The 15,315-nt window shown below is 37.3% G+C and overlaps 1 protein-coding gene and 1 long non-coding RNA gene across 11 annotated transcripts in view; one reads left to right on the top strand and one right to left on the bottom strand.

Annotated features, from left to right (window-relative positions):
- Positions 1-15,315, bottom strand: part of Zcwpw2 (zinc finger CW-type and PWWP domain containing 2) — a 225,591-nt gene that overhangs the window by 7,570 nt on the left and 202,706 nt on the right. For 9 of the 10 annotated variants that reach the window (XM_074074035.1, XM_074074036.1, XM_074074032.1 and 6 more), the window contains 2 exons: positions 6,908-6,966; positions 5,342-5,409 (listed from right to left, as the gene is read on the bottom strand). In XM_074074035.1, the coding sequence (XP_073930136.1) occupies positions 5,342-5,409; positions 6,908-6,966 (127 nt within the window). The remainder of the gene's footprint in view (positions 1-5,341; positions 5,410-6,907; positions 6,967-15,315) is intronic. The other variant, XM_074074041.1, reaches the window with a different exon arrangement.
- Positions 1-15,315, top strand: part of LOC141423325 (uncharacterized) — a 99,059-nt gene that overhangs the window by 72,245 nt on the left and 11,499 nt on the right. The window lies entirely within an intron of this gene.

Raw genomic sequence — 15,315 nt, 5'->3', positions numbered from 1 at the left:
TTCAATAATGAATGTTTACAGGTTATTAGTTGGTCTTGTGTAATATGTCAATCTTTATTTAAACTTTTATAAACTGTCTATTCTCCAAAAATGAATGAGATATTTACCAACAGAAAACAATGAAACAATAAAACAGTGAAAGTAAAAAAACTAAAGAAAATCAAAATCAATTCAAAAAGGGAAATATGAAAAGCAATAATTAACTTTAAAGTATATTTAGACCAACTATCAATGCTGTACCAAAACCCTCCACAAATTTAGTTAAGCTTACTTATAATCAAAGCAACCAAGGAAATAGATACAATGCTTTAATTAATTTTATCCTTGGAAAAGTGATATAATGTATTAAGTGACTCAGTTTCCTGATCGATAAAATGGGATACCATGTAATATCTACTTTACCCCATACAGATCTTGTCAGGGTTCAATAAACAAATAAATATGAACTATTAAGGAAAATGAGGGCACTAAATGTGTAAGAAGTTACTAGTTGTTGAATAATCTTTCTTTAGATTTACAGAACCTAGTACATCTAGTGACCTTTGGATTACATCTAACACAAAGCATGTCACTTTTTATGAGGTTTAATTTGCAGAAAAGTAACATGTCTGTCTAAAGAACTATAAGAAGTAGTCCCAGAGGGCTGAGGTCCATTGATGTTCCAGTCACAGAAGAAGAAAAGAAAGAGAGAAATCTGCCCTGGACTATAAAATCCCACTCTGAACATAGTCTTCCTTCCCATTGGCCCCCTACTCCTCCTTTCCCTCCTTATAAAAGCCTTTTGGACACCTGAGAGTCTCCTCCAATTTTCCAGGGCTTGCTCCTAAATAAACCTGATTTTCTTACCACCAATTTTCCTCTCCTAAGTATTAGCTTTCATACAACAAACAACTGAATCTGGGTCTGGTAACACTATGAAGAAATGACAGATATCAGAGGCTTCAATTGAAGGCACCACAGAAATACAGGCGGGGTAGAAAAAAAAAAAAACACTGAGAAATGTTAACCTTGAACAAGAACTACTGTTTTCAGGAAGTCATCTCTTAGAAAAACATAGTGGCTCCTTAGTTATTCATGATAGGATGAAGGAATAAAACACAGATTAGGTAAAGTATTTTAGCAAGGAACTTTTAAGATTTTTTTGGAGCCATACTGAATGTAACATTCCTGAAGGGGCTTCCATTTACCTCCGTAACTAGTGAGATATGTTCATCTATTACTTCTAGTCAATGGATGCCTCTTGGCTGTAGTGGATTTTTTTTTTTTTCTGATAGTATCCTGTGTGAACTGGCAGTGTTACTGAAATCTGAGGTCTTCACTGTTCACTGCTTTATCAAAAACTCTGGAGACTGAAATTGGTGGGAGGAAAAAGGTTGATTCAAAGCTGGTCCTGAGAGAATGAAGGAGACCTCTTCATCCCAAATTTCAATCTTCCAAAGCTCAGGGAGTGTGAAGGGTTTTTATGGAAGACAGGAGGGCCCTTACTTACTCCTCTTCCTGAAAATCCATCTGAATCTCAACGTGGGGCCAGTACCTGCATTTCTTTTCTTTCTTTCTTTTTTTTTTTTAAGTAAACTAATTCATACAAATGTGAAGAAAGAAGGGGGTGGGGCATTGCTGAGAATGTTATGTGAAAAGGATGGATTGCTGAAAGATTAGGGAAAGGACTAGGAGTAAAGAAAAAAGTAAATAAAGTAAGTAAAAGTAAAGAAGTAAAAGACTAGAGGAAAGATTATGAGGGAAGGCAAGAACTAACATTCCCCAACTCATTACCTTGTTACCAATCAGCTGGTAGGATTCTTCTGCTTTATCTGGATGGAAATCGCAAATAAGCAGCTTCCCTAGTGTCTGTAGTTCTGGGGCCTAGTGACAAAGTCCCATGGTTGGAATAACAGACCCAGAGGCTTTTGGCTGCAAGCTCTGGACACCAGTGACTGATAGCTCTAGGTGTGCCAGTCTGAGGTTTACTGATCTGGGCCTTGAGTGTCAGTGGTCCTGAGATAGGGAAATGGAGAGAACAAAGAAAGGAAAACAAAACAAAACCCCTAGTAAAATTTAAAATAAACTTTTTATAGAGTAACCCCACAGAGAACCATAAATAGTTCTATTAAAGCACTTACAGGCCTTAAGGAAAACATATGTTAAAATGACACTAACAGTATCGAATGTGTTCCTGCAGAATGACAGTAAATGATTGTGTGCCCCCTAGTTTGACCCTCTCACTGTTTGAGATCACACAGTACAAGATTAGGAACTATCAGATAAGACTCTAACAATAGAAACCTCAGCTAAGACTCTAACATTACAAACCTTAGATAAGTCTCTGAGGGTTGTAGATATAAATAATGGAATTGGCAGGTGATCAGTAATGAGAAAAATCAAAATAAGTCAGAACCTCAAGAATATAGTCTGAAAACAAAGGTGGAAGGGCATGTCTTTTTCATGTTTTCACTCTACTATTTGGAGCATACACTTTTCTCATTTGCCAATAAATATGCTTAACTCTCACACCTGACTCATCTTAAATTCTGTTTGATGACAAAGTTAAGGACTGTCATGGCCTGAGTTGAGGTCCCCTCCCTACCTCCCATGGGGACCTTGTTGGTTCTCCACATTATAGCGAATCAGCCCCATACTCAGTGATCAGTGATCTATGACTTATAACAGCAACTGAAGTTGCCAGCAGCAGGTGGTGGCCAGCATTACAGTTCCAAGCCCTTAGTTTTGGGACCTTCAGCTCCTAACAGCTTCCAGTGTTACAGTTAGCTAACCTTCTCAGCCCTTAGGGTTTAGCAGCTCCCTGGAACTCTTCCAGCAACCAGGGTTCACAGTCCCTCATCTTAGACTCTTCACAGCATTTTGCCTTCCATAGTATTGGCTTCACAACTTCTCTCACCTCTTACACCATACTTCGTCATTTCAGTTGCCTCTGCTCCCCAGTTGCTCTCTAGAACTCTCTATTGACCTAATTCTTTTACTACCATGGGCTCCACTCCTCTATGGCCACTGTTGCTGCTGTCTCCTCTACATGCTACTAACTCTGCCTGCCCTACCCATGATAAAGATCACAAGGAGGCAAGAAAAGATCACTTACGAGAAACCTTTTACTGGGCCTAGTGTTGCAACACTAAAGGGCAGCGCAGGAAGGCATATCTTGGCTAACTCAAAAAGTGAGCTGAATAGACTAATTATATAGGCAGGAAGGGTATATAGCATGGATGTGACATACAAATGTGATAATGTAATGCACCAATTGAGGAAGGCTAGAAGGGGAAGTCTGGACTTTTAAAGACCATACAGCCTGATTTACATCACCCTGTTCCCCCTCCCTGACCTGTATCCTCTGAGCCCATAGAGCCCCATTTTAATTGCAAATCCTTTGTTAAACTAGAGTGAGAATTTCCTCCCTCATGGACTTAGGGGTACCTGAGAATTAGCATAGGTGTATGCATAAGACTGTCCAGATCCTCCCTCTGGCCGAAAGACCATTGGAGATGGGAGTGACACAGATTTTTCTCTCTACCTCCAAGTAAAGGATGATGTAAAAATGACCTAAAATAAAATCCTTCCCTTTCTTCTTCTGCAAGCAGTGCCTTCATTCCACCTGGCAGAGACCTCACCATAATCCCTTCCCCCTTTCTATAATAAAACTCCATTATATCCCTCACTACATCCACGGATTCTTGTTTGGATTCTTCTGTGCCAGAGTGCAAGTACCAAGATCTTCTGGTTAGAGGCACCATTGCCATCAACAAAATCACAGCACAATTTACAGTTTCACCAATCACAGGCCTCATTTAAGGACCAACCAGAGGTCTCATTATACCAGTCAGAAGCTTTCTGTTAAGCCACTTGGGGAAGTGCTTTCTTCCTACTCCCCCACACCCAGTGAGAATAGCAGCAGGGTGAGCAGAGTCATGTAAAGTTGTCTGAGGCTTGTCTTGGAGTGATGTCTTCCAAGGCTTGTACAGGTTGCCCAAGCTCTTGTGACTAGAGAAAGGCTCTAGAGCCTCCCAGAAGCTTTCTTGGCTTCAGTTGCAGTGTCCTTGCAGCTACAGTGGACTTCAAAAGGCTGAACTGTCTTGGAGGTAGCCAAGTTTTTTGCCAAGGGATTGTTTGGCTAATAGCTTCCTACCTGAGGCAATCAGGCATAAGCAAGGAGTACATACATCAAGTAATTAATGTGAAATCAACATTCTTAAAGGTGCTTAATAGAGTTTCCTTCTCACAATACTTAACTGTACTTAATCTGCCTCAAATGATCCTAGGGAGGATCACTGGCTTATATAGCCAATTGGAATGCAATGTCATAGGCTATGGGGTGGCTTAAAGGGAGAGGGACTAAGGTATTGTAATTCCTCTGAGTTTAATGGGATTTGAAACTGACTGCCAAACTTCCACCTTGCAAATAAGCATTTGCCTGATTTTTAAGACTAATGAAAATGTAGGAAGCATAAATCAGTTTTGATACCTAAAACTTTCTCTGTGTTTTCCACATCCACCCTATTGTGTTTTAGTATCAATGGCAATTCAGTTGGAGATCCCAGGCTATTTACTTCCTTCTCTTCGTTTGGAATAGAGAAGTTTGAAATAGAGAAGTCTAGATTTGTGTGAAACATAGTTTGTTTCCTCCCACAACTTTTAGCATAGGTAGATACAGTTGATCTGTATCCAGCTACCTCCCTCAGTTCTAGAGGTATACTGTCACCTAACTTACCTCTTGAGGTGATTTGTTAAAATCACTGTTATTTATTTACTTTTTTGGTGGGACTGGAGTTTGAACTCAGGGCTTCATATTTGCAAAGCAGGCACTCTACTACTTGAGCCACACCTCCAGTCCATTTTGCTCTTGATTTTGGAGATGGGGTCTTGCAAACTATTTTCCCTGGCTGGCCTCAAACTGTTATCCTCCCAATCTCAGCATCCCAAGTAGCTAGAATTACATGTGTGGGCCACCAGTGCCCAGTGTAAAATCACTCTTTGCTATCATCTTATTCTTCATGGTTCTTTTGCTGTTCCTGGACAGTGTCCAAATCTCAGAGGTTTGCATCCAAAGAACTAAAGAATATTTGGAACACCATAGCTACCAGAACATAATCACTAGTCTTTTATTTTAAAATACTAAATATATGAGAAAGTCAAAGAAAATTTAATTCAAGGAAATAAAAGCATAAAGACAATTGAAAAGCTCCTGTATATAAGACACCACAGAAATGACCCATTAATGTTTCTCTTATGGATATTTACAGCAGCTTTTTTTTTTCACTTCAAAGGAAACAACTGCATTTCATGGAATTAGATACAGGCAAAATAATTAAAAACAGGACAGGCCTTCACATACCCATGTTTTCCTTTGATAAGGCATCATCAGACCAAACATTTTCAACAGAGCTTTTTAAAATAGCTTCCCTAGAAGAACAATTTGACAGTTTTAGTTTCAAAAGATCAATTATACATAATTGAATGCTCATGTGTATTCATTGGTATAGTAGACTATGAATATATATTTCTTTATCTTAAGGTACTTTTTCCTAGTTGTCTTATACAGTAAGATAACATAATAACAATGAAGAAACAAAGGGGACTAATATTGATTTGAGCTTTCACTAGATGCAAAGTACTGAGATCTACTAAACAACTTAAACAGGTTTTTAAAATTTAATTCTCCTTCAAAAACTCTATAATTATAATGTGAGTACATACATCATATACAAAGAAATTTGAGACAACAGCAGAAATGAGAAATTTGGCAAATAGGTAAATGGTGGAGCATGACAGAATCAAATTTTGTCAAACTATAGCCATGATTTTTCCATACTGCTGATGTAGAGCCAGAAGGTATTTGTACAAATTGATATTCTTTAACTGTAAGATCTTGAGAAAATCACTTAACTTCTCTAAGTCACAAATCTTCATATTTTAAGTGAACATAACTAACTATAATATACTGTTTGATGGGGTTGCTATAATGTATAACTAAGATAGTCAAAGTTTTTAAGATTTAGTTATTGTCTGAAAAAGCACAAAGGAGGACTGTTAGTGTCAGTCTTTATTTTTGAGTAGGATTCTTTTTAACACAGCACTGTTTACATTCTTTAAAAAATATAGCCAGATGCCAGTGGCTCATGCCTGTAATCCTAGCTACTCAAGAGGCAGAGATCAGGAGGATCATAATTGGAAACAAGCCTGGGTAAATAGTACGTGAGACCCTATTTGAAAAAACCCATCACAAAAAAGGCTGGTGAAGTGGCTCAAGATGTAGGCCTTGAGTTCAAACTCTAGTCTGCAAAAACAAAACGAAACAAAACAAAACAAAAAAGGCAAAACACAGTACATGGTTAGTCTGGTTCAATAGTAAACACTAAAACTTGACATCAGTGGCTTATTAGTTTATTATGAAGGCCTGATTGTGGCTTGTCTTACCTATTTTTAAACAAAAAATTTGTTTCTCTTGTGGTTGTTCAAATGATATTAATATTTTATTTCTAAAAGTTCTGGTTTAACATACTTGTTTGAATATTTTCTCAGTCAGGTATAGTGGCACACACCTTTATTCCTAGTACCAGAGGGGCTGAGGCAGAAAGGTTTTAAGCTTAAGGCCAACCTGGGTTACATAGTGAGACTCTCTTCCAAAAAACAAGAGCTAGAGGTGTGGCTCAAGCATAGGACACCTGCTTTGCAAGTGTAAAGCCCTGAGTTTAAACCCTAATACTGCCAAAACAAACAAACAAACAAAAAAAAACCCTTTATACTTCTAAGACTATTACTTTAATAATTCGTTTAGACATTTAAAACACATTGTTTCCCTAATGAGACAGAATCAGGATTAGGGCAAATGTCACATAATAATTAGATGCAATACACACATTTCAATTTTATATAATACCTTTAATTTTATAAAGCATACCTTTTCTTTTTTCTAACTTTGGGCTTTTTCTTTTCAACATTAGTTTTGGAAACATGCATCTACAAAACAACAACAAAAAAGTAAGTTAGTTCATATGGAATCGGATCTGCTCAATATAATAATGGGTACTATGTGGTCCAAGTAATGTACCTGAATAGAAACTTGGTCCATAACTCATAGAAACAACAACTGTAAGTCAAGCCGACAATCTCATAGTCACCACAAGTGCACCTATCTACACAACTTCCAGAAAGGGTGGGGTGACCTGAAAAGCATGTATATCTTCCATATTCACGCTCCCCCCTTATTCACCTTCATAAACACAAAAAATATTAAATAAAACAACTTTCAATTTTTATATACATATATAACCTTTATGGAAAGAAAAAGATTCAGATCCTAGATGCATGTAGAATGCAAAGACATACAGATAGCAGCTGACACAGTGAAGGCCCACAGGGATTTGTATCAAGATGGGACAAAGGGACTTAGAGATGGGTTTTTGACATCTAAGCAAAGACAACTGACATTTGTGGTTAACACTGGATAGAGAGCTACATTGATTATGCTGCACAAAACCTGAGGATGTCAAGAATTCTTCTGTCCATAAAAAGAAAATTGGTAAAACATTACTTACTAGGACACAAAAACAACAAGGTATTATGTAGTCTGATGTAGGAATTAAAAAAGAAAAAAAGCAATAATCCTAGAAGAATGTAAACATTTGGCCTATTCCATCAATGTGAGGAATCTAAATTTATGTCTCCTGAGAATACAAGGATTTCCCAAACAAATAATTGAAAAGAAGATTTATCCAGGATTCCTAAACTAAGACAGGAGTAAGCAGAAAAAAAAAAGCTATTAATATAAACACTTACATATGAGATTCCTTAAACAACTACCATTAATTCGGATTTATTAAAATTAAGGGCATGTATTATACTGGGCAAGAAAATCTCCTATAAAACAATTGTATTTGAACTGTATGGGTCAGTTGACATAAAATTCAAAAGCAAGCAAACTTATCTGTGGTAGAAGAGGTCAGGATAGTGGTAGCTCATGAAGATAGGAAGAATGATTGAAAGAAGGCATGAAAGCACTTCTGGTAATGTTTTATTCCTTCATCCTGTGCTGCTTAGAAGGACATGTTAAATTTGCAAAAATTCATTCAGCTTTATTTACATTTATGATTTTAATTTTTGTGTAAATTTATTTGATAGTAGTAGCTTACATTAAAAATAAACATTCTTTAAGTTATTGAAGATGTTAAAAAATGAATAGAAATCACAATGAAGAAGGTCAGATTTCTAGGACATTTGTGACTTATTAAAATAATTTAAAAAAGAACCAAATAGCATTTCCTGAAAAGTCAAGTTATTGATTTTAAATTTCAGTGAACGAATGATTTAACAAACTAATCAGACACTTTGAAGAGAGAGAAAATAAGTTCCCTGGAAGGCATATTTGAAGAGATCACCAAATCTACCAGAGAAAGATATAAAGATAATTTTTGGAAGATCAGTTAAAAGCAGGGAGAATCAAATGATAAGGTTGAACATACTTCTGAAAAGAGTTCTGTACTGGTAATATAGAAAGAAAAAGGAAGAGAAAATATTTGATATTACAAATGGCTAAGGATTTTCCAGAATTAAATACACAAAATTTTAGAAGTCCACTGGGCCAAGCAAGATCAATAAAACTCCATGCTATTAATTCATAATGGTGAAATTTCACACAGCAAAATGAAAAAGTAAAATCTTAAAAGCAATCAGAAGGAAAAGACAAATTATGAAGCAACGACAGTTATATTGTAATAGACACATAATCAACAATACCCAGGACTCTATCTTTCAGTTAAACTATACCTAATGAAACTATAACTTAAAAAAGGTAGCTGTATGTTTGTATTGGTTGAAGGTGCTTACAGTGAATGAGGTCCTTCAAAGCTGTTTTCTCTACTGTTTCAATTGATTTCCATGATTATTTTAAAAATTATTAAAAATTAAAAAATAAATATTTTTAAATGAGTGAGAATTAAAAGTATACAATTTTGCTGAAAGAGTTACCAAAGGATATACTAGGGAGGAAGACTGATTTTAGAAAAACCATAAAAGAAATGAAGATAAACACATTAACTGCTAGACAGTATATAAATCTAAATGAACTCTGACCTAAAAAAATATAAGACTAAAAGGGATGAATATGTCACTCAGTGGCAGAGCACACATCTAGCATGAACAGGCCCTGAAATTAAAAAGCAAAATAAAGACAAATTGGTAATGGAGTGAATGGCAAGGAGGGTTTATAATAGTAGACAACTAAATGGAAGAGGAAAAGGGATTAGACTGGGGTAAGAGGTATTGAAAGAAGAATTTTAAAAAGAACCAAAGAGTGCTTCTAGAAAAGAAAAGTCATTGATTCTAAAATTCATATATTGAGGTCTAGAGGCATGGCTCAAGTGGTAGAGTGCCTGCCTACTAAGTGCAGGGCCCTGAGTTCAAACTCCAGTACTGCCAAAAAAAAAAATTTGTGTCTTTGTATCTACTCATAATTAGCACACACACACATAAAAAACAGCAATGTGTAATTTCTAGATGAGCAGAAAGGATAAAAGGGAATTTTAAAAGCAAGTAATCTAACAGAACCCTAAAAAGGGAAAAAAGAGAAACTGCAAATAGAAAATACTAATAAGATGTTAAAAAAATTCTAAATATGTTTATAATATCAAGTGATACAAATGTATCTACCAGGAGAGATCCAAGATGGCGAGGGAGACAGAGCTGCAGACCTTGTGAGCTCCTGACCCAAACACCCTGCCGAGAAGCTGGAGGCACTCCTGAGGTAAAGCACCAGGGAGAGCCAAAACCACCGCACTCTAAACACTTAGATCGTGGAAGGCTTCTCCACGCCACTATCTAATAAAAGAACAGCCGGCCTGCCAAATCCCTGCCCTGTAGGTCTGCAGGGCTCTCCGCCCCTCAGGCTGTGCCAGGCCACAGCCCTGCACCAGACCCACACATGGTGGGATACCTGCCCCTCAGCCGCACCAGCCTCCAGCCCCCAGACCCACACCACACCAGAACACCTGCTCCTCAGCTGCACTGCCCGATGCGTGACCACCGGGATCCCCGCTACCAGTCTGCACCAGACACCAGCCCGGAGCCGGTCCCACAGCTTGCTGGGATACCAGACCCCTCCCCAGGGCCCTTCATGCCCTGCTGAGCTCCAGCTACACGTGGAACAATCCCTCCCCTCGGATTTCCCCCGCCCATCAGGCCCTACCTGGCTCCAGCTCCATATGGAATGACTGGAGCTCTGCCCCGCTGGGACAGCTATCAGCCTGGCCCCAGATAGCTGCATCCACCAGCCTGCCAGGAACCCTGCCCCTCAGGCGGAGCCCGCCCCAGTTCTACAGGCTTCCCAGATAACCGCTCCACCAGGCTGCGGCTTGGGCCACCACTAGAGGGATCCAAGCTGCTTAAGAGACACACACAGACTAGACTGCACACTAAAGAACTAAAGACAACTAAGCCTGCAATCCTACTGTTCCAGAACTGGTGATTATTTTTTTCTACCTTCTTTAAGGGTTTGGCAGCCTGGTTTGCTGTTTGATCACCCACCATCTCTCCCATTTTTTAAAATTTCTTTCTTTCTTTTTTTCCTCTCTTCTCTCTTTTATCTTTCCTTCTCTTTCTCTTTTTTATCCTTCTCTCACAATTTTGTTAGTATTAATATTGTAACCCAGCTAATCCCAAACTACACATAGTCCAGGGACAGAAACGGCACCCAATGGAAATATGGGAAGAAGAAAAAGGGATGGAAACTATTCTCCCCCCAAATATGAGGTAGTACAGGATTTAGAGCAAAATGAAGAAAACGGATACTCAGACCCAGACTCCAACAAAACAAAGATAAACAATACCAAGGAATGCAATGAAGACCACAAGAACACCCTGAAAGAAGAAATTCTATAAGTAATTAATGAGAATTTCATAGAGATGCTACTAGACATGGTTAAGCAAAACATATAGGAGGCACTCAAGAAATTCCAAGACAACAAAACTCAAGAATATCAGAAAATACAGAAACAAATAAGTGAAATCATAGGAGCCCTAAACAAATACCAAACTAAAACAAAGATCACCATAAGCAGAGAAATAAATGAATTAAGGGCAAAAATTGACAATATTAAAGAAGAAGTAACCCATGATATGGAAGACCTCAGAAAAAAGAATGAAACAGAAATACAAAACGAAATGGAAGGCCATTCCAGCAGAATAGAACAAACAGAAGACAGAATCTGAGAACTTGAAGATGAAATGGCAATTAAAGGAAAAGCTGAAGAACTATTAGTTAAGCAACTCAAGACCTGTGAAAAGAAAATGCAAGAACTCACTGACTCCATCCAAAGACTAAACCTGAGAATCATGGACATTGAAGAAGGAGAAGAGGTGCAAGCAAAGGGAATGCGTAATATATTCAACAAAATAATAACAGAAAATTTCCCAAATCTATAGAAAACTATGCCCATTCAGGTACAGGAAACCTCCAGGACACTGAACAGACCTGACCAAAATAAAGCTACCTCATGACATATTATCATTAAAACAACAAGAACAGAGACTAGAGAAAGAATATTGAAGGCTGTAAGAGAGAAAAAACAAATAACAGACAAAGGTAAACCCATTAAAATCACAGCAGACTTCTCAACAGAAACATTAAAAGCAAGAAGAGCATGGGGTGAGATCTTCCAAGCACTGAATGAAAATAACTTCAATCCTAGGATACTTTACCCAGCAAAACGATCATTCAAAATAGATTGAACAATAAAAGTCTTCCATGATAAGCAGAAATTAAAACAATATATGACCAACAAGCCATCATTACAAAAGATTCTCCAAGGAATTCTGCACACAGATAATGAAAGCAAACAAAACCATGAAAGGGCAGGCAATACCAAACCACAGGAGAAGAAAAGGCAAGAAAGTAAAGAGTAACATTGATTCAGCTACACATAATCAAACTCTTAATCAACAAAGACAATTACATGACAGGGTTCACCACATATTTATCAATACTAACACTGAATGTTAATGGACTAAATTCCCCCATCAAAAGACACTGACTGGCAAACTGGATTAAAAAGGAAGATCCAACAATCTGTTGCCTACAGTAGACCCACCTCATCGACAGAAATAAGCACAGGCTGAAAGTGAAAGACTGAAAGAAGATTTACCAAGCCAATGGACCCCGAAAACAGGCAGGAGTAGCAATACTTACCTTGGACAAAGTAGACTTCAAACCTACATTGATCAAATGAGATAAAGAAGGACACTCCATACTAATAAAAGGAGAAATACACCAAAAGGAAATAACGATTATCAACCTATATGCACCCAATGTCAATGCACCCAATTTCATCAAACATACTCTGAAGGACCTAAAAACATATATAAACTCCAACACAGTGATAGTGGGAGACCTTAATACTCCCCTACCACCAATAGATAGGTCATCCAAACAAAAAATCAAAAAAGAAATCCTAGAACTAAATCACACCATAGATCAAATGGACCAAGCTGATGTTTACAGAATATTTCATCCAAATTCTGCACAATACACATTCTTCTCCACAGCCCATGGAACCTTCTCCAAAATAGATCATATCTTAGGGTACAAAGCAAGAGCCTCAGCAAATATAAGAAAATAGAAATAATCCCATACATTCTATCTCACTATAATGCATTAAAACTAGAATTCAAGAACAAAAACAGCAGTAAGAAACATGCAAATAATTGGAAGCTGCAAAATACATTGCTCAATGATCAATATGTCATTGATGAAATAAAAGAAGAAATTAAAAGGTTCCTGGAAGTTAATGAAAATGAAAACACAACCTACCAGAACCTATGGGACACAGCAAAGGCAGTCCTAAGAGTGCATATGTTAAAAGGACAGAAAGATCTCAAATCAATGACCTAATACTAACTATTGCTCAAATTCCTAGAAAAACAGGAACAAGCAAATCCCAAAACAAGCAGAAGGAAATAAATAATTGAAATAAGGGCTGAAATCAATGAAATAGAAACCAAAAAACCATACAAAAAAATCAATGAAACAAAAAGCTGGCTCTTTGAAAAAATAAATAAGATTGACAGTCCCCTGGAAAACCTGACTAAAACGAGGACAGAAAAAACTCAAGTCAGTAAAATAAGAAATGCAAAAGGGGAGATAACAACAAACACCATGGAAATCCAGGAAATCATCAGAGACTACTTTGAGAGCCTATACTCTAATAAATTTGAAAATCTTAAAGAAATGGACAGGTTTCTAGATACTTATGACCATCCAAAACTGAACCAAGAAGATATTAATCACCTGAATAGATCTATAACACAAAAAGAAATTGAAGCAGCAATCAAGAGTCTCCCAAAAAAGAAAAGTCCAGGACTTGATGGATTCATTGCTGAATTCTATCAGACCTTTAAAGAACTGATACTAACTCTCCTTAAACTGTTCCACGAAATAGAAAGGGAAGGAACACTGCCCAACTCATTCTATGAAGCCAATATAACTCTCATTCCAAAACCAGACAGACACATCCAAAAAGGAGAATTATAGGCCAAGTTCCTTAATGAATGTCGATGTAAAACTTCTTAATAAAATAATGGCAAACCAAATCCAACAACACATCAGAAAGATCCTATACCACAACCAAGTTGGCTTCATCCCAGGGATGCAGGGGTGGTTCAACATATGCAAATCTATAAATGTAATACAGCACATTAATAGAAGCAAAGACAAAAACCACTTCATCATCTCAATAGATGCAGAAAAAGCCTTCGACAAGATCCAACACCACTTCATGATAAAAGCTCTAGGAAAACTAGGAATAGAAGGAATGTACCTCAACATTGTAAAGGCAATTTATGACAAACCTACAACCAACATCATACTTAAAAGGTGAAAAGCTGAAACCACTTCCCCTAAAATTAGTAATGAGACAAAGGTGCCCACTATCCCCACTCCTATTCAACATAGTACTGGAATGCCTAGCCAGAGCAATTAGGCAAGAAAAAGAAATAAAAGGAATATAAATAGGTAAACAAACTGTCAAAATATCCCTATTTGCAGATGGTACGATCCTATACCTTAAAGACCCAAAAAACTCTACCCAAAAACTCTTAGACACCATAAACAGCTACAGTAAGGTGGCAGGGTACAAAATCAACTTACAAAAATCATTAGCTTTTCTATACACCAAACAATGAACAAACTGAGAAGAAATATATGGAAATAGTTCCATTCACAATAGCCTCAAAAAAAAATCAAATACCTATGAGTAAATTTAACAAAAGATGTGAATAAACTCTACAAGAAGAAATATAAACTCCTGAAGAAAGAGATTGAGGAAGACTACAGAAGATGGAAAGATCTCCCATGCTCATGGACTGGTAGAATCAACATAGTAAAAATGGCTGTACTACCAAAAGCAATCTACATATTTAATGCAATTCCCATCAAAATCCCAATGACTTACATCATGAGATTGAAAAATCTACTCTAAAGTTCATTTGGAAACACAAGAGACTGTGAATAGCCAAGGCAATACTCAGCAAAAAAAAGCAATGCTGGCGGTATCACAATACCCGACTTCAAACTATTTTACAAAGCAACAGCAATAAAAACAGCATGGTACTGGCACAAAAATGGACATGAAGACCAGTGAAACAGAATAGAAGATCCAGATATGAATCCACATAACTATACCCACCTCATTTTTGACAAAGTTGCCAAAAACATATGATGGAGAAAAGACAGCCTCTTCAAGATATGTTGCTGGGAAAAGTGGTTATCCATCTGCAAGAAACTGAAACTAGATCCATGTCTATCACCCTGTACTAGTATTAACTCAAAATGGATCAAGGACCTAAATATCTGACCTGAAACTCTGAAGTTACTACAGGAAGGAGCAGGAAACACTCTGGAACTAATAGGTATAGGCAAGGACTTCCTCAATACAACCCCAGCAGCCCAGTAACTAAGAGAAAGGATGGACAAATGGGACTTCATAAAATTAAAAAGCTTCTGCACAACAAAAGAAATGGTCTCTAAACTGAAGAGACCACCCACAGAGTGGGAGAAAATATTTGCCAACTACACATCAGACAAGGGACTGATACACAGAATATACAGGGAACTTAAAAAACTAAACACTCCTAACTTAATAGAACTTTCTCAAAAGAAGAAATTCAAATGGCAAAAAAGCACATGAAATAATGCTCACCATCTCTAGCCATAAAGGAAATGCAAATCAAAACCACACTAAGATTCCACCTCACCCCTGTTAGAATAGCCATCATCAAAAACACCACCATCAGTGTTGGCGAGGATGCAGGGGAAAAAGA

This window comes from Castor canadensis, chromosome 5 (assembly GCF_047511655.1).
Source record: "Castor canadensis chromosome 5, mCasCan1.hap1v2, whole genome shotgun sequence".
NCBI classification, from domain to species: Eukaryota; Metazoa; Chordata; class Mammalia; order Rodentia; family Castoridae; genus Castor; species Castor canadensis.
The sequence above is the reverse complement of the archived record's forward strand: the minus strand, read 5'-3'. Positions and strand labels throughout refer to the sequence as shown.